The sequence below is a fragment of the Phaseolus vulgaris genome, chromosome 8, assembly GCF_000499845.2.
Source record: "Phaseolus vulgaris cultivar G19833 chromosome 8, P. vulgaris v2.0, whole genome shotgun sequence".
Taxonomy (NCBI): Eukaryota; Viridiplantae; Streptophyta; class Magnoliopsida; order Fabales; family Fabaceae; genus Phaseolus; species Phaseolus vulgaris.
Window position 1 is genome coordinate 12,173,153 of NC_023752.2, and position 21,414 is coordinate 12,194,566.

The 21,414-nt window shown below is 28.5% G+C and overlaps 1 protein-coding gene across 3 annotated transcripts; it reads right to left on the bottom strand.

Moving 5' to 3' along the window:
* Positions 1-4,588: 4,588 nt before the first annotated feature.
* On the bottom strand, positions 4,589-9,751 carry LOC137826474 (cuscuta receptor 1-like). 3 transcript variants are annotated; one of them, XM_068632450.1, is made up of 11 exons: positions 9,615-9,751; positions 8,973-9,269; positions 8,740-8,877; positions 8,466-8,624; positions 8,233-8,382; positions 8,070-8,147; positions 7,806-7,961; positions 7,531-7,605; positions 7,232-7,387; positions 6,998-7,147; positions 4,589-6,877 (listed from the first exon to the last, which is right to left on the bottom strand). In XM_068632450.1, the coding sequence occupies exons 3-11, from the start codon at positions 8,834-8,836 to the stop codon at positions 4,707-4,709; spliced, it is 3,192 nt and encodes a 1,063-aa protein (XP_068488551.1). In that variant the 5' UTR covers positions 8,837-8,877; positions 8,973-9,269; positions 9,615-9,751; the 3' UTR covers positions 4,589-4,706. The 3 variants fall into 3 exon arrangements, with proteins under 3 accessions (XP_068488551.1, XP_068488550.1, XP_068488549.1); XM_068632449.1 differs by lacking the exon at positions 9,615-9,751 and having other exon boundaries at positions 7,232-7,381; positions 8,973-9,445; XM_068632448.1 differs by lacking the exon at positions 9,615-9,751 and having other exon boundaries at positions 8,973-9,444.
* Positions 9,752-21,414: the final 11,663 nt, after the last annotated feature.

The following is a 21,414-nucleotide window of genomic DNA, read 5'->3' on the forward strand; positions in this document are numbered from 1 at the left end:
TATATTTTTTTTTTTTTTTATTTTTTTTTATATATATATTTTTTTTGAAATATTAATTTTATTTATATCTTACTAGCAGAAACACAAGAGTACGTGTGTATCCACATTTTCTAGTTTTATTATTATATGTATATTATTATATGTGTATTCGTATCTTTTAAATATCAAATACTACTAAGAAAAAATAAGATATAAACATTTTCTCTCATCAGCTATGAGTTTCAACATACAATTTTAACAATTAAGTCATTAACAACTATATTAAATAAATTCAAATTTATAACACAATGAACATAATCATATTAAAGTAATTACGTCATCTGTTACATCCTCAAGATCAATAATTTTGATTTGTTACTAATATAAAACTAAAAAAGAGATAACAATGAAAAAATAAGATGATAAACTCCAGTAACAAACCATAAGAAAATATTTATTTTCTAATCCCTTTCCTCTTCTTCGTAACAGTGTCGTATGCATTCATCCTCCCCGTCGACACCCACATCAACAATGACATCAAGATAACCTGTGCAAAAATATGAATGTTTTGTATTCAAGTAACAATTTGATATATTTTGCTTCTCTATCTTCTTTATCCATTTACTGTACGAAAATGAAAAGTAAAGTAAAAGAAATAAAAATGAGGAGCATTGAAAACTAATTTGTGTGGTTTACATTTATTTATTTTTATGTTCTTTTTTCGTTTCAGACTCTTTTTCTCACACTTCTATCAAGTAATTGTCCATCAAATCACGTTTGAACTTAAAGTTTTACTTGACTCATTCTTTTTAAATAAATGTAGTGCATGTCTTTCAAACAATTTAATTCAAATTTAATATTAATTTTTATTTTAATTTTAAATTTAAGTAATTATAAAATGATAAAAGAATCAAAATAAAATAATAAAATGAAATATTGATATAAAGAATATGTAAAATGGAATATGGAGAAAAGTAAAACCACTACTAGTGGAAAAGCTAGACTAAAGAGAAAAAGAAACACAACATAAGATTCATGGCACATTCATATTAAGTTGAACACATAAAGGAATTTGTAATAAGTATTTTATGGGTGCACTGGACTGGTCAGTGTTTGAACTGCACTAAAATCATGGTCAATGGTCATGTTAACACATCCATTACCAATTGCTATTTTTGGTGCCAAACATAAAAAAAGTTTAGTCTCCTAAGAACCACACTGATATAATAATTCAATTGACATTTTTTTTTATAGGAAAGAGATGAACATTAAAATGAAATAAATAGGAGATATATGTTTCTCAATTCCTAGAACTGAGTCAAAGCAGCTTGAGATAAAATTTTAATTTTCTGGATTAGTCCGCATTGCTATCCACATACATTTTATCAATTATCAGTACCACTATAACTTTAGAAACATATGTATAAAACTGTATCCAGAAACTTCTTCCTTTTTTCTCAGAACATGCATTAGATCCAAATGTGTTTTCTTTTTTTTCATTTTTAACAAGATATTTTGCGTTAGCACCTTCAATCTTTCTATAAGCAATCAAACAAACTAAATTAGACCTAATTTAGACTTGCATTCAATCACTCACGCAAATATATGAAAATATCATTTGTAATATTTAAGTAAACGTTATTTGTAGTATCTAAGTAAAAGTGGGGTGTAGCTTAAAATGTATTATGAATTTGTTATTTTAGAATACATTTTTAAATTTGAGTTTTCAGAACACTTTTCTGGATTTTTTTTAAACTATGTTTCTGAATTTGTTTTTTAGATTTTTTTAAAATATATTTCCTGTATTTCAAAATTGATTTTTTAGAATGAAAATTGTGTTTAAAAATTTAATTATCAAATAAAAATATTTATTTCAGATTTTCTTTTTTAAAATATATTTTTAAAATTTGGATTTTCAATTTTAAAATAAAAAATAATTTTAAAATTTCAAAAATTACAAGATGAGAAGTTCACCATTTTGGTATACATAATTTTTTTTCCGATTCTATCTTTATTTAATACATCTCATTTTATTTATTAATACAATGGAATATTTTGTTATTTCATATGAATTACTTAAAAAATAAAATTATTTTTAATTTTTTAAATTAATATTAATGTACAGCTTTTATATGACTCATCAGTCTTGTCTTAATTCCTTATTTTAAGACAACAATAGAAAAAAAAAGAGAACACACATTTTCGTACAAAATCTCGCATATTAAATAAAATAACTTTTATTTTCAATCATTCTTTACATTTTATTTTTTGTTTCAATTTCGAATCATCAAAAATTATTTCTGTATTTTAAATTTCTATTATCATAAAAATTAATTAAAAAAAAATGTGAATATAGAGGCTTTTATGTTTCCACTGGTATCTAGAAAGAAGATAATTGATAATGTCTACAAAAAGAAGAAGAACGGGAATTATATACTATGTAGTAGGGATAATGCAATTTGAGAAGGATCCACCCAATTAAAGCTATGACTGATGACAAGCTATTTTTTCAGAACAACAAAAGGAAACATTTATGAGATATCTTGCTCTCCCTATACCACAAATTAATAATCAAAAGAAAAAAGATTGTAAGATGACAAGAAAACATTGTATAAAGTTGTTTCCTTTACATTCAGCAAAATCTTTACATTATAATAATTTTGTGTAATTTTACTTTTTATGAAAGGTATAAACTTAAAAAAAAAATTATCCAAAAAAGAAGAAGATATAATCTAACCTTTATATAGAATAATAGAGAGAAAAACATATATACCTCTTTTCATAACTAAACAAAATCCACAATTTTGTAGTGATTGAAGCTTAGACATATTCAATTTAAACCTTAAACCCCTAATGTGTGTACAACATATTTAGAAACCTAACTTGTGTAGGACTAACATAATAGGATGATACATACATTGATTATTCGACAATGTGAGGTAAACACGATCACAATTTGGTGGCAATAATTTTAGGAGTTGGTTGTGAACACCATTTGGTTTTCTATAATTATTAATATTTTTATATATTTATTTTATTTAATTTTCCTTACTATCCTTTAGGTGGTGATATGTTAATACCACATACAGTATAAAAATACACTTCACAAATTAAAAAAATTATATTTTAATTATATTTAATTTATTTTATAATTTTAAATATTATAATATTATTATAACGTGGTCTCAATTTTTATTTTGTGTGGTGTTAAAGAAATATTTTCTTTATCCTTTTATGAAACACACTCATTGTCCATTAATCATATTATATCTTAAACCAAAAATTATTGAAATAATATACATGCCTATGTTATCAAACCTGACAATCTAAATACATTAGTTTTTGTTAAGTCAAATTCATTAACAACGTATTTGTAATAATTACTACCACTTACTATATTTAAAGTTTATTATTTAAAAAATTAAATTATTGTAATAACTACTACCTTCTTTTTTAGTTTGAGTGACTCATTTGTCCTTTTCAAGATCAATTATTTGTTGGGTTATTTGTATGCTTATGAGTAAATGTTTGCATGTATATTTTGTATGTATATTTTAGGTTCTTACATGAATACCATTAATGATCTAAAATATAGTTACATAAAACGAAATATGATTATGCATTGTACCAGATTAAGAAAACAAAGAGTAGAATATAAGAGTTCGCTACTTATAACTTTTATAATCCGAAATGTAATAATATTACAGAGTATGGAATAAAAAAATAATATAAAAATTATTTGAAAAAACAATTTGATTTAATTTGAGCCATCAATTTAAAAAATGGAAATACTTTTCCCTCATATATATATAATTTGTTTTAAATCTTTTTATTTTTTTGTTTTTAAATTAAGATTAATATATGTATTAAATTGGTTTTAGGTCTTCATATTTTTACCATTTCTTGATTTTTCAAATCAAGAACTTTCCATTTAAAAAATTATTTTTGATGAAATATAATTTTTATGAGAATAAATAAAGAAAATAACTGAACATTGAAAATATAATAGACATTTAATTTTCTTCTTATTCTTATAAATATAAATCTTTTACTTGTTTTTCTTTCTTTTTATATTATAAGGATTTGTTTCTCTATTTTTAAATTTCATTTTTCCAATCTAGATAATAAGTAAATATGTGAAATTGGTTTTTCTTTACCTATTTCAAATATACAGTTACATGGTGTTTCACATGTCCCTTCCTCTTTTGGTTTGAAGATACTAATAATAATAAACAAGGAAAAGCAAATATTCAAATATTCCAGGATTTGAAATAATTAGGACATACTTAATCTATTACATCTTTGACTTGATGTTATCTTAATTTTTTATTTTATTTTGTTTCAATTTTATATCTATTTTTTCTCTTCTAGTATTGTCATAAATATATATACTGTTAATCCCATGTGTCTGTTATCTAGTTTATCTATAGATTCATCTCAAGTAACTATCACCATCTATACTTTCAAAACCCTGCCTTTGTTTGAAATGCTCAAGTATGCAGAGTTTGTTTCTTCTCACTCACTAACTCTATTTACCTGATTCAAAATTTTCTTAGTTTATTCTTCTTAGTTTTTATAAAAAAAAAAAATCAAGAATAAAATAATAATCTTTGAAGAGCAACATGATTATTTACTGAGTAAAGAAACTTGGATTCCATATATATAAGAAACTCATGGTTGAATCAATCTAAGCAAACAACAAGTCAATCCAAGGGATACAAGATAAATTATATTACATTTCTAGAATTTGAAAACCTCCTCCAACTATCTTGCATAAAGTAATAACTACTTAAGATGATAAATTCCATGTAGGAAAACCATGCTCGCCTCCAATAAGGATTAATGTAGAGAGTGGCAACAATTACCAGCAATACCGTTGTGTACGCCACAGCAAAACTTACACCAAAAGCATGCATGTCAACCGGACTGTCATTGTCTTCTTCATCATTTGGAGAAATGGTAGGTGATTGTGCAGAAGGATGACAACTTTTTAGCAATGGAGGTCCACAAAGAAGAGGATTTCCTTCGTAGCTGCTCTCATCAAAGGTAATAAATTGGCCTTTTCGTTCGGGTGTATCACCTGATAAGTTGTTATGTGCAACACTAAATACAGCAAGAGAGCTCAACTGGTTTAGTTGATGAGGAATTTGACCACTCAACATATTGAAAGAAAGATCTAAACTCTCCATTTGTACTAAATTGGAGAATGTCGTTGGAATTTGTCCAATCAAATCATTGTGAGACAAGTTCAATGCTCGAATTCTTGTTAAGTTTCCAAGCTCAGATGGAATACTTCCGTTTAGTTTATTTTTGGATAAATCAATTCCGGACATATAAGCAAGGATGCTCCCTGTATATGTGTAGGATGTTTTCTTCGTAGTGAAGTTTGCTTTCTCGTTTACATGTGGTATCAAAATTCCTGCATTGCTATTTTTTCCAATAAGAAAGCCATTAAATGCACCCCTTAATAAGTCAGGGTCTTCATTCTCAAAAGGCATTTTACCCAAGCAATTCGGTATTGGACCAAAAAAATTGTTATAAGAAAGGTCTAGTATACTTAAGTCTACCAATTGGCATAACTGCTCTGGTAAATGCCCTGTAAAGCGGTTACCTTTCAAAATGAGTATGTTCAACCTTGTATCAGCTAGGTCTTGCATCATATCTTGAATGCTACTGGTTATTTCATTGTAGCTAAGTTCTAGCATCATTAAGAAAGATCTTTTGCTGAACATTCTTTTGGATAAACCACTTAACCTGTTGTTGCTCAAATGGATGTAATTCACTGAAGAATTGACAAAAGATGGCACAGAACCCGTCAAATTGTTGTCTGAGATATCTAGATATGATAGATATTCAAGTTCCACTAGCCTTGTCGGAATAGACCCTTCAAGATGATTGCTGGACAATGAAAGTGTTTTCAAGTTTGACAAATTTCCTACCTCACTTGGTAGTTTCCCCACTAAATTATTATAGCTTAGATCCAAGTGTTGGAGAGATGAGTTAAAAAAGCTACTTGGTATGCTACCATAAAAGCTATTGTCATCTAAAAACAGCTGCTCCAAGTATTTCAAAGTTGGAAATATGGGTCCATCTAGCTCATTGTGTGAAAGTTTCAAGCATTTGAGTAGAGACCCATCCCCGGATATGTTCTTTGGTATCTCTCCTGATAAACGATTATCTGAGAGATCCAATGTATCCAATAAGATCAGTTGCCCAAACTCAGGAGAAATTGAACCTTGGATGTGGTTTGTGGACAAGTTCAGAAATTGCAAATTTGGTAAAATTGAACTAATATTGTTACTGGGGATTTCGCCAGTTATGTTATTGTCAGACACATCCATTCTCCTCATGTTAGTAAGGGGATGCAATGGTAGCCGGAGAACACCTGTGAAAGAGCAATTTCTGACGAGAAGCTCAGTCAATTTTGTGTTGTTTTCAAACAACCAGTTAGGAAACTCTCCTTCCAACCTACAACTAGTGAAATCTAAGCTAGTCAAATTGTTTTGATGTAGAAGAAACCTGGGGAGCGGAAGAGAATCAGTCTCAGTCGTTGAAGACAAACTAAGCACTTGTAATTGAAATTTAGGAATCCAAGTTTGCAGACTAGGCTGTAAGTCCAATATGACTTTGTTGCCTTCACCACCATATATGAACTTAAGGTTTGAATGATTGGCAAATGGTGTAAAAGAAATAGGAACTTCAAATTGGTTTTCTGTAAAACCAAAATGTTCAAGTGATGTAAGGCTAGCAATGTTAGAGTCAAATTGTCCAGTGAATTGATTTCGTGAAAGTTCCAACTTCCGAAGAGATGTCATGTTTAAGAAAGATGAGGGCAGCGATCCCACAAATTGGTTTTGGCCTAGATCTAACTCTTCGAGATTCTTCAGCTTAAACCAATCTGAAATATTAAATTTTGAAAATGATATAAATTTTCAAATAAAAAAAGGTGTAGAATAAATATGTTGTGATGATTAGCGATAAGAGGAAATCAAGAAACTATAATGATAAATTGAATTACCAGCAGGAGGAAGGGTGCCATTTATTAAACATCCAAAAGCAGACAAAACTTTCAAAGAAGTCAATTCCCCAATACTTCTGAAAAACTCATTGTCAAGGTCATAACTATTGTCCAGTACCAAGTGTTCAAGGTTACTTAAATCACGAAAATCTGCACAACAGAAAAAGAAGTTATATGAACCTTAATATAACAACAAAACTAATTTAGTTATATTAAAATAAAAAGTATTTGTACCTCCTGCAGTAATTGTTCCTATAACGTTAATATGCTCCATAAAAAGCACCCTAATAGATGAGAAAGCTTGTAGTGATTCCCTCAGTTTGCTTCCATTTATCTCATTGTAATCTAAAGTAAGGACATCCAACTTGCTTAGACTTTTTAAACCTGAAACTAAAACATGGAAATGATATTTAATTAGCAAACATGACAAAGCAAATACAACAACTATACACAGTAACGAAATAAACATCAGGCTTTACAATTGGATTAAAATTGTATTCTGAAGACATTTTTATATCAGTTGCTTCAAATACCTTGATGGAGAACAAAACTGTTAATTCTGTTTGAACCTAGATCAAGAATCTCCAAACTGGTTAAAGCCAATAATCCTGCTAGAGACAAATAGAGAATGGATTGTTATAGTCATTCATAGAATAATAGTAATACTCTTTCTTCCCTCATACAATAGAAGTAATACATTAAAAAAATCCTCTGTTTCACAGTCTAAGTCCAACCACCATAGAAAAATTATGAGAAGTCACTGCCAATGTGATCAACCTATAGAATATACCAAATTAACTATACTGACCGCTTATATCGAGCGATCCACTTAATTTATTGTCTCTTAAATAAAGGGATTTGAGACGTTGAAGCCCACTTAGAGATGAAAGAAATTCATTGGTGAAACTGTTTGAACTCAGCTTTAGGACTTGTAAATTGGTTGGCCATGTAAATCCATCATTCCCTGAAAATTAACAGCATTTTGTTATGAGTGTATACACTAAATAAGGAGCATGCATATTTGCACTGAGTCAAATGTACTTTTATAAAGTAAAGAATAAGGACTGCTAACCTAAACGCCAGAAGATACTCTCATTCAGGTGGTTCCCCTCTATGTCAAGAATCTCCAGAGACCTTATCTTTGATATATCTGGCAATATATATACTGATCACACTCACATATTTTTCAACCAAAAGCAATGATGAAGTTTTGAAATATAGGAAGTGTGACATACTAAGAATTGATCTTGGAGTCAATTGACTGTTTCCTAAATTTAAAGACTTGAGAGATGAAAGTCCACTAAGAGCAGATGCAATATCACTGTCACTGAGGTTGTTGTAAGACAAGTCAAAGACCTCAAGATTCTTTAACATAGAGCATAAACCTGCAAGGTAAAGCGTGTTACATTATCCCGAAGCTATTATCAGTATCATTAGCTTTCCAAATGAAATGGGAAAATTATTCCACCTTGGATATGATTATCTGAGACCAATCCAGTTCCAGACAAATACAGTTCCTTCAGAGATGTGAATCCCCCGAGAGATGGCAAGATGTCATTAGTCAAAGAGTTCTGACTTATGTCAAGGACCTCTAATCTAAGCAACTTCGATGACAGAGTTTCAAAAGCTAAAGGTATACACATGTGTTAGTCAAAGGTTGTAGAAGAAGCCAACCAATTTTGAAGTAAAAACTAAAAAGATGCTTATCACAACATCATCATCATCATAATATATATCCTCACCATTGAATGTTCCATGGAACCTGTTGTATGATAAATATAGTGACTTGAGAGATGGAAGGCCATTCAAACAAACTAGAATGTCGGTGACCTTATCCATACCACTGTCACTCAAGTCAAGGACTTCCAGATTTTCCCACCCTGCAATGTATTCAAGTCAAATGGAAATAATCATTCATACTTCACTTTTTATGGAGTAAACAATGATGAAGAAATAGAATGGGTAGGAGAATAACCTTCACTCCCTGCACAATCAAATATCCCAGAACTATGGCTCAAGTTGAGACTCTTCAAATCCTTGAAGACAACAAGATCAGCGTAATTTAAGTGCCAATCTGATGGAATGAACGCTGTACTCCACAGCCCATTAAGATCAAGTTTGGCCACTCTCCCTGTGGAGGAATTGCACTCCACTCCTTCCCATTCACAACAATCTGTGCCCTCCCATTGCCAAGACAAAGGGAAGCCAAAACGGGAATTTAGACCCCAAAGAACTTCTCTCTCTTCCTTCCAACACCCTTCACACCGTATCACTACCAGTAAAACAAAAAAAAATAAAGTCATACTTAAGTTCTTCATTTTCATCTTCAGATTCTGTATCAAAGGATTTGGCCGTTTAAATAACAATGAACCAATTAAAGTAAACTAATTTATGTCTAAGTCAAAGTTGGAGGCGACCACGGTTTCCCACTATATATATCAACACTTTTAAACAGCAGCCCCAATGATATATATACACACACAGTATGTCAAAACATCACCACCCATGCATAAATAAATTCTATTATTCAGCTTGGCAAAGTCTTATTTTCATATAGAGATAACTGAACAGCTAAAAGTCCATAAAAGGTAAAAGTGAAGGATGATTTGAGGTCAACCCTAAAAAACGCGACTTCTGCAAGCGCTACCAAGTGCAATACTTTCCTCGTAATTTCTTCGAACAACTTGTCTTCGGCCATGATTACAAGGCCTCGATCATTTTGGATTAAGAATGATTGTGGGAATAATACCTTTTGGGGAGCATTTTATGTACACGTATGAGATTGCTATCGTACCAAAATTGGAAGCTTTTTATTTGCTAATCTATTTCTGAAAACAAACATTTGGATTAGTCCAAAAATGTGTTGGGCCACAAACTCATAAGTGGTAACTAAAATACGGAAAAAAAAAAATTGATGAAGAAAAACAATAGAGAAAAACAACTTCATTAAGCTAAAACAATTATAACATTTCTCTCTAAAATAGAAAATGTTAAAACTTAGATAACTCTTAACTTTTCTCTAAATAACATGAAAAATATAAAGAAAAAAAAATAAAAATTTAAAAGGCCCCACAAAGGCTTTCTTTTATAGAGAAAGGGTATACTAGGTTAAGATTTTTAAACTTTTTGGTTAGAGTCTACAATATTTCAGGATATTTAAGTATTATATATATATATATAAGTATTATGTATTCAATTATAATAATAATATTTTTTAAGATAATAATATTGATAAATGAAAAAAATTGTCTTTTGAAGTGTGTGGAGTTGTTACTATAGTCCTAGAAGTAATGTAATGATTAAATAGTCTTTGAATGTGAAAGATAATTAACTTGGTTCAGCTATCAAAAGTTCTCCATCGTGATTAACATCATTGTACAAGTGACCCTACAAATCTCTGTGTTTTATTCTTGTGCACGTGCACATCCCACATTGTTGATGAGTTTAATAAATAGAAATTTTCTTATTTTTGAAATTGACATCACAAACTTTAAAACATTAAATTCACATTGTCAGACATTTTTAGGGACAAATTTGTTAAAGCTAGTTTTTAAGCTTTTGGGTCTCCAATGGCCCATACTATTTTCTGTTTCTTAGCGCACCGTTTAGCATCGCTTTTCTATATATACACTTATATTTTCTCTTTTACACATTGAATCATTTTTACTTTTTATGGAATACAATTCATTTTTTTTTACTCTTCTTATTCTCTCTTTTCTCTATTCAATTAGGGTTTTTTTGTTCTCTCTGCCTCTCGCATTATGTTAGAGGATGTTTCTTACACAAATTATGTTAGAGGATGTTCTTACACAAGCACAAGATCCAAGAAACAACTCAATTGGATGAAAGATTTTATAATAAGATAGACCATGAAGCATTTTGAATCTCTACAATTATTATGTTTTATTTACAGTTTAAGATTTTTTTATTAAGAATTGTAAGGCTCATGACCCTCTTATGAACCTTAAAAGGGACTGTCAGTATGAAGTGAAGGTAGAGAAGTTTTTTGGTAACCCTAGTTTAGTATAATAGTAGCAAAATCCTAACAAATTTGGTGCTTTCATTGCTTCCCCATGCCTCCCAAACCACCATCAAAAAATCTGGAAGAGGTCTTAAACAACATTCAAGCACACCTCATGGTGATTCAAAGCCAACTAGAAGACAACACTAGTAGACAATCTACCCTAGAAGCAAAGAATGACCACTTTCATTCTACTTTCATGTCCCTCCTGGATCAAGTAGTGCTCCTTTCTCACCCTAAGAATAAGCTCCCACCCTGAACCACCACAACAACCCTCATTCCACTCAATCTCACTCCCACCATCAACAACCTCCCACCCCTTCACTAAGACCACCAACACTCAACCTACCATTCTTTGATGACAACAATCCACTAGATTGGCTTTTTTAGGAAGATCAATATTTCTCCTTCTATCAAATACCGATGGATCAATACCTTCCCATGGTTGGATTTTTTATCCAGGGAGAAGCTCTTTCCTGGTTTAAATGGTTGCACAATAACAACCTACTCACTAATTGACACTCTTTCACACAGGCTTTGGAGCTCTGTTTTGGCCTATCAACATATATCAATCATCAAGTAGAGTTGTTCAAACTCCAGCAAACCACTTCAGTTACTGAATCCCAAGGTAGGTTTGAACGCTTGTGCAATTGTATTGTGGGTCTCAACTCCCTAGACTATATTTATGCTTTGCGTATTAAAATCTGCAGAGACCTAACCCTATTGAACTCATATTTTATAGCTCAAACCATAGGTCTAGCTAGGCTTATTGAAGACAAACTTAGAGATTCAAAACCTAAACAAAATTGTTTCCCCGTACACTACCACCACCCTACCACTACATCCTCCATCATAAACAAACCCAAAGGCAATACATTTACCCCACCATTAACTCTTATACCCATCAAATGTTTATCCTCATCACAAATGTAAGAAAGACGAACTCTGGGTTTATGCTACAACTGTGATGAAAAATTCATTCCCGGTCACAAATGCACTTCATCTCATTTTTTATTGCTTTTGGATGACCCAAAACACAGTTGAACCCATAGAGGATATTTCCTCCTCTGATGATTACACCAATATTATCCACTTTCACCTTTCACCTTTCACCCCAAGCCCTCATAGGTACCATTTCACCCAAAACTCTCAAATTCACAAGTTTAATTCATAACCTCCCAATTACTATTTTAATTGACTCCGGCAGCTCTCACAACATTCTTCAACCTCGCATTGCCCACCATTTAAATCTAGCCATCTCTCCCAGCCCACCCCTCTCTGTAATGGTGGGAAATGGCACTTTAATTAAGTGCCAAGGTATTTACCCATTAGTGGACATATCTCTCTAGAAATCCACATTCACTATTCCCTGTTACCTTCTTCCCATTGAAAGTGTGTATGTTGTTTTGGGCATTGAATGGTTAAGCACGCTAGGGTCCATCCAAGAAGATTTCTCAGTACCTAGCATAGCGTTTACACACAACAACCAACAAATCACATTGCAAGCCTTCATCCACCCCATCAGCTACCACTTATCACCAATTTTGTCACTACCTATCCAACAACTCTATTGCTTCCTTACACCTCTTATCTGTGGAACCCCGACCCCTTTCACCTACATCCATAGACACCAAAATTCATAACCCCTCATCCCCATTATACAATATACCCTCACCCATCCACCCGCTTCTTCAATAATACCAAAGTAACTTTCAAAGACCTCGTGGGTTACCTCCACAAAGACCTCATGACCACCATATCTCAGTGTTACCTAATACCTCACCCATCAAAGTGAAACCCTACCGCTACCCGCATCACCACAAGGAAGTTATTACTAAACTCATTTATGAGATGTTGCAAGAGGGTATTATTTGTTAGAAATATAAGCCTTAAACAAAAGGGGGTTGAATTGTTTATGAAAGTTTTTCCAAAGATTGAAGGTAGATTGAAAGACAATGAAGAATCAATCAATTAGAAATCAGTTCAGCCAATTAGAAAACTGTTTTTAGTTTGATTGCAGAAAATCAACCTATTGTTTTTGTGAAACAATCGATTGTTTATACCAGCAATTTATAAAATCAAAGCTAAAGCAATTTTAAAAAGAGTAAGGATAGAGAGATTAACACAAAATGTTTATACTGGTTCACTCTTTACCAAGAGCTACATCCAATCCTTAGAAACCACTGAAAATTCACTAAGGGTCTGTTTGGATTGGGGAAAGGATTTGTGAGGATGGGAGGGAGTGGATTTGTGAAGATTGGAGAGGATGTGTGAGAATGTGTGAGGTTGTTTGGATTGAGGGATGATAGAATGGATTTGTGAGGATGGTTTATTGAAATTTGTGAGTGATGTAATAGTTGGAAGGGAATTTATAAATTTTTTTAAAGATATAAAATGTAAGTTTACAAATTTACCCTTATTATTAAAAAATATTTAAATAATAAATTATGATATTTTTTTTTAAATGATAAGTATTTATGTAAATTTATTATATATAATTATATGTTATTATTAATAGTATAATTAAATATATTTGTTAATATAATATTTAATATATTAATTTTGTATATTGTATATATAATAATATTAATAATGATAATAATAATAAAAATAATTTCTATATATTTATATATAATAATAATAATAATAATAATAATAATAATAATAATAATGATTATTATTATTATAAAGAAGTCAATATATTTTAAAATTATTTTAATATATAAATATATTTATAAAATAAAATTGTTAGGATTTATTACCTATGATTTAGTCTTTGTATAGAAGAAGAAGCTGCACTACTGCATAATGGGAAGTGAATTGAAATTGATGGTGTGAGAGAAGATACCAAATCAATTCTTCCTTCTCTAAAGTGTCTAAGAATCGATTCTAGTTGAAATAAAATATAGTTGGGCCTAAAATCGATTCTAAAAAAAACAATATGAAATAGAATCGATTCTACTCAAAATATAAAAAATGTAAAATCGATTCATTGTGTTTACACTGAAAAAAAAATCGATTCTACTTTTATTTTTTTTTTGACAAAATTGTTCTTCTTAAACCACAAAAACATAACGACACTGAGGGTATCTATGTAAAATAACATTGATTTTACTTTCCATCACTGCTAATCCTCGCATATATGAAAAGAAACCAATATTCATGTTACCCGCTTGCACATCCTTACACCCACCCTCAACTCACTGGAACCCTACACGTTAATAACTCGCTCGCCCATCCACGCTCGAAAACCATCCGCAGAAGCAAACTACCTAAGTAATCAAACCTTGATTACAAACAACACACCAAAGTAGTGATCTTGAACCCTTCAAGAACACACACCACCTTTGACAAACAACACAATTTTTAGAACAAACTTTGAAACTGCACAACACCAAGCCACATAGAATTACAGTGATCAAGAAAGAAAGGAATGGAATACACCTGGGTACAATCAAAGATTAAAAAGTACAGAGAATATAGGACAATCCTATTCCACACTTGAGAATGATCCAAAGTTCTTTGAAATCTGATTTTGATTAAACTCTCTTGCTTAGTTAATGACTAGGAGCCTAAAAAAACTTATTTAAATTCCAATTAAATGGTCAAAACATTTAATTCAAGAACCAAAAGCAATTAGAATCATTTAAAACAAATTAAAGCCACTAAACAAAATTTTGTTAAGGTTTTCATAAAATCAACCTATTGAAATCACGAATCAATCGGTTGAATTGGTTTGACAGTAAAGTCAAACAAAGTCAAACCTTTTCAAATCCTTTTCAAAATACACTAAGTGTAAAACAACCGATTGAATTGACATTTCAACCGATTGAATTTTCACTTTTTTTAGAAAACATATCTTTTTCAAAAAGATTAAAATTCATTTGAACTTGGACCATCACAAGAAGTGGATTAACAAATTTAACTACTTCTAGACACACACACAACCAACAACAAGGATCTTCATGCATTCCACTTGGATTTGGAGACATCAAAGCACCTTGTTCAACATTATTCAACCCAGTACAAGCCCTTTTTCTTCACCAGTGCTCTTAATAAAAAAAAAAGATGGAACATGGCGTTTTTGTGTTGATTACAAAGTTCTGAATGCAACCACCATTCGTGACCACTTTTTCATTCCTACCATTGATGAATTGCTAGATGAGTTAGATTCAACTACTGTTTTTACTAAAATCGACTTACAAAATAACTAGACAAATCATTAGTGTTTTGATTTTTCCTCCAATGAGTTTTCATGTGTCTTCTTTCAATGAGTATTCATCAAACTTTGTCTCTTAAAATAGAAAATGATCAAATTATTCTGTTAAAGTGTGTGGCATAATCACTTTAGTCCCTAGAAATGCATGAGGTTAAATTCATCTCACAAAGTAAAAAAAAAATTAACTTTGTCATCATCAACAATATGATGTGTTCATGCGTACAAACAACACACCATATAATTTTGGTAGCATATCGTGTGCAGAAGCCTTAACTTTTATGAAACTCATCTAGTGGTAAAACCAAATTTTATTTTTTTATATTTTTATATTCAAAGATTATTCAATAATTATGCTATTTTCAAAATATAAAGTTACAACACTTTACAAAAATCTTAAGGACGAAAATGGTCATTTATCCTAATAATTTTTGTTAATAATTTATTTAAAAATTAGTACTCAAAAGTATATAATTTTAATAAGCAATACAAAAAAAATTGTTTATAAAAACTAATTTATTAGTCCCTAAAATAATAAAATTAGTTATTAATTTAATTAAAAATTAATTTTAAATCTAATAATAATAAGTAGTTAAGTAATGTTATATACCATTTAGATTCTAAAGAAATCAATTTAGTTATTATTATATAGAAACTAATTTATAGTGAAGAATCATATAAAAGTAATTTCACATAAAAATTACTTTAATGAACAAGTTAACATATAAATTTTTAGTGACCATATTATATAAAATCAATTTAGTGAACATATTAATTATATAAAAATAAATTTAACGATCATATTATATAGAAATTAATTCAGTGAGCATATTATATAAAACTCATTCAATAACCATAGTATTCAGAAATCAATTTAGATATATAAAGACCGAAATATATTGATCCCAAAAAAATGATAATTTATTTTTGAAATATTGTCTACTTTCTTATTTACGTATTTAATCTTTCATATTTTATATTAATTTCTAAACTTAATTTCAATAATTTTAAAATAAATTATAAATAGTCAAAATTTACTTTATACTATAATTTAAATTATTCCTTACAAATCTAAAATATAAGTATTCAAATATATTTATTTCTTATTAATTTTAGTAACAATTTAAATTTACATATTAAACAAAATATTAAATTTATCATGTATAATATATATATTGAAATATTAATTTTCTTTATACCTTATTATAAAGGAGATGTGAAATGGGGTATAGAGAAAACTAAAACCACTACTAGTGCATAGGAAAAGCTAGACTAAAGAGAAAAAGAAACACCAACATAAAATTCATGGCACATTCATATTAATTTGAACACATAAAAGAATTATTAATAAAGTCTTTTATGGATGGGTGCAGTGCACAGGTCAGTGTTTGAACTGCACTAAATCATGGTCAATGGTCATGTTATCACATCCATTACCAATTGCTATTTTTGGTGCCAAACATAAAAAAAGTTTAGTCTCCTAAGAACCACACTGATATAATAATTCAATTGGCATTTGTTTTTATTTTGATAGGAAAGAGATGAACATTAAAATGAAATAAATAGGAGATATATGTTTCTCAATTCCTAGAACTGAGTCAAAGCAGCTGGTCAAAATTTGTCATATAAAAGAAATTATTCAAACCAAATACCACCCCATAGGTTCATCTTAAAATACTAATAAAAGAAGTAACATAAAACTACGAAGACACTTATATGTAAACATTAATTAATACATTAATTAATACATTAATTAATACATTAATACATTAATTAATACGGGTTACACTATCTATTTAAAACTTAACACAAGGCTATTCTAATTTTATTAAACCGTTTTCTTTATTTTTCTTTTTATTAGATGTGAGAATGTGGACGGGCCCACACTTCCCGCACCCGCTGTAGAAATGGTGTGATGTGTTCATATTTATAAAAGATACAAAATTTCCATCTCTAACTTTTATTTTTTATATATATTTCAAATAAATTAATACTTTTTCGTTTTCAATAAAATTTTAATTTTTTACAAACTAATATACAAATCCACATACCATTTTTTTATCTATACCTATATATAAAGGGAATTCCCCTCTTAACTGCTCTTAATTTTTTTTCCTATTTTATACTTATATTAATATTTAATTTTATTATTGTATTATGGTCATTGTGTCATTTCTTATTTTCCTCTGCTCTTAATTTTTTTTCCATTTTATTCTTACTTAATAATTTATTGTATTAATTTATTTTGGTTATTTGGACATTTTATAATTTCAAAAATTAATAAAATAATTTTTTAATTTTAACTGGATAGTGGAGAGAATGGAGAGAGTGGAGAGATTGATTAGTTACTTTTTTTTGTTTTAAAGATCTTCTTCTCTATTAAATAAAAAAATTAAAGATATTTGTAATATTTTGTAGACCACTTGAGCAGGAGAGTGAAACCGATTTTATGATTCTTCACTACACAAAACCCACATATCCTACTTTCCACTTTCTCTCTCCTATATAGGTACCTACTTCCCACTTTTTCTCTCCACTACACATAACACATTCTTTTTTACCATACTTCTCACTTTCTTTTCTCTTTCCTTTTCACTTTCATGTGAAATCATACTTTCGTTTCTTAGGAAAAACTGAGTTTCGTTGTTGCGCTCACTCCCCCAATTGTAAGGTTCTAACACAAAAGAACATTAGATTTCAGTGCGAAAGATGGAAACAATTTAAACGAGTCTCTATACAGGTTCAACGGTCTAAGGTGAAGAAAAGAAGCAGATTTCATTGCATTTTCTTCTTTTGTTGGTTTATTGTTTAATGGTGTCATATGTATTCTAATGATTATCATATATTATTGGTTGTTTATAGACCTAATGAAAAATATTGGTTTAATTCCTATAATTGATAAAATATTAAAAATTATTAAAAAAAATATGAAACTCAAATTCTATTTAATTATTTTTTCGATTGAGTTTGTAGTTTTAAATAAATTTTAACTATTACCAAATACATATATTTTTACCCATAATTAATAAAATATTAAAAATTATAAAAAAAATATGAAACTCAAAATCTATTTAATTATTTTCTATGAGAGACGGTTTTGAATTCAAATAGCAATTTTGAATTTTAAATTTTGAAAATTCATTCCTTCTCTTTACCATATGTAACTTTTAATTACCGCTCTCCAATATTTTATTAACCTACCCTTTAATTGTATACTCTTTAACTTCTCATTTTAATGTTATTAAGAGAAATTGTTTTTGAAGAATAAAAAAATACTAAAGAAAGAGAAATAAAAAATGCGGATACACACTACTCTTTAACTGTATACTCTTTAACTTCTCATTTTAATGTTATTAAGAGAAATTGTTTTTGAAAAATAAAAAAATACTAAAAAAATAAAAAATGTGGATACACAGGCACGTCAGTGCCTCTGTTCCCGCTAGTGTAACATAGAACGGATAATACGACATTATATGGCATTGTTATCTATGTTTCTGGATTTGTTTTTTAGATTTTTTAAAAAATATATTTTCTGTATTTCAAAATTGATTTTTTAGAATGAGAATTATATTTAAAAATTTCATTATCAAATAAAAGAAATGATTTCATATTTTCTTTTAAAATATGTTTTTTAATTTTGGATTTTCAATTTTATAATAAAAGAAATTAAAATTTCTAAAATTAAAAGGTGGAGGTAAAAAATGATTGGGTAGAGGAAGCAATTACATCACTGCCAAATTGTTTTTTTTTTCCAGATTTTGTGGCAATAGTTTAGGTATTAACATCTACATTTACACTACAAACTCACCATTGCCACAAATATGTGATATGGTAATTAGGTGTTAGAGTGGTGGTAGGATAATGCTAAATTAAATTTTTTATTTCCTAAAGCACATGTAACCAATTGCTCATTCTCTTCTTCCTTTTTCAAGTCCAAGGTATATCTAAAAACATGGATCATGATTGCTGTTTGCTGTAAAGGAATGAAACTTGAGTTAGATGTATGAAAAAAAAAATATTTAACGTAAACTACAATAAAATTATTAAAGAAAAATTAATTTTAAAAATAAAAAATAATTAATTATTATATTAAATAAATTAAAAACTATATTAAATAAAAAAAATTATTAATTATTAATTTAATCTCTATTATTAATAAATAATTTTTAAATTAATATCTAATTAGTTATCAAAATTGAGAAAAATTATTATTCGGAAAGATGAGGTAACACGATCACAATTTGGTGACAATAATTTCAAGAGTTGGTTGTGAAAACCATTTGGTTTTCTATAATTATTAATATTTTTAAATATTTATTTTATTTAATTAAAATGATAATTATATTCTATTGGTTTATTTCATCTTAAATATTTATTTAATGACTTATTTTAAATGAGTTGATTTTATCTTATTTTCTATTTTATGTTATTTGTTAATTTTAAATGTAAATAATTAAATAGGTAAATAAATAATATTTTAATGATAAATATTTATTATTTAGAGACTTTATCACTAAATATTTATATATTTTTTATCATTATTTTTTTTACATATAATTAAATTAGTTTATAATAAATATAGAAACTAAAAAATTGATTTATAACTTTATAAAATTTAGTTACTCCAAATTTAGTATTTAAATTTAGATAATAATAACTAAAAAATTAATTTTTTATTGATATGGTAAATAAAAGCTAAAAACTTATTTTTTAATTTTATTTATTAAAAAAACGTCTCTAACATATATTAATAGTAACTAAAAAAATATTTTTCTAGTTATATCATAATCAAATATTAAAAATTATTTCTAAATAAATAAATAATTTTTATAATCATTAATTATTAAAAATATAGTCTCTAATTATATCATAAAATTTTATTGATGATAGAAATTATTCTAGATATTATTGTTTTTAGTTTATAAAGTAATTTCTAATTTATTTAATATAATGATTATTTTTTTTAAAATTAGTCAATATTTAATAAAGTTTTTGTAGTAATTTTTTTAAAAAAAATAATGGATTTTACGCTGCATTTTAGTAGAAAATATAAATATTAATTTTATATAATAATATCACTTGAATCATTGAGACTTTCTAAGTACATAAATAATATCTTCCTACGAAGTGGACTTACTCTAATCTCTAGTCGATGTGGGATAACATATGTCAATTCGTGCGTGAGACTATATATTATGGGTGGTCCGATACCCGATACCATATTACAGAGTGGACTTTAATCCTAACTCAATGTCATAAAACCGACTCATAAGGTTGAGGTTTGCACCCACTTATATACAATGAAATGTCCTCATCTCTAGTCGATGTGGGATCTCCAACACACCCCTTCACACCGAGAGTAACAGCTCATGCGTGGGATAACATATGATGGGACAATTGAAACAGAGAAACATTTGATATCAATTGAAGTTCTTAAATCATGTTACTCTTTTCAGAAACAGAAAACTAAGAGATATGTTTCGAAGTAAATATGTTGAAGATTGTGAAACAAGGAACTTCATCCATGTTGGTGCACTAAAATATTGTATTCCATGTAATCAACTTTACTTAGCTAAATGAATATGTAAGAAGAATCACACAGTGTGACTATGGTTGTTAATCACAAAGAAATACAAATGACAGCAATTTCTTCTTGGCAGCTTCAAGTAATAGGATTGCAATTTTTGAGATCAAGGATTCAAAAACTAAATACAGAAGAAAATTCTTTTATGTTTTTTGTTGTTGGGGAGCTAATTACTGATATTTTTAGTTTAATCAACTAACTATATTTTTAGTTCAATCAACTAACTATACTTTTAGTTTAATCAACTAACTGTTTAAGGTATAGTCAATGTTTCTGTTGATAATTTTTTTTATTGCATGTCATTTACAATTTAACAATTACTGTTCATATTCCAGTTACACTCTTGTTATTACTTTTTTTGTTAACAATATGATTCATTTGATCTGATTTACTTTTTATATTTCTCTTGGATATATTCAAATATCAGTCAATCTAGACTGGATATTTATACTTTCACTAATAAAACTTTTTTTTATTATCCTTTTATAAAACACACTCATTGTGCATTAATCATGTCATATCATATCTATAAACCAAAAGTTATTGAAATAATATACATCCCTATGTTATAAATACAATGCATTAGTTTTGGTTAA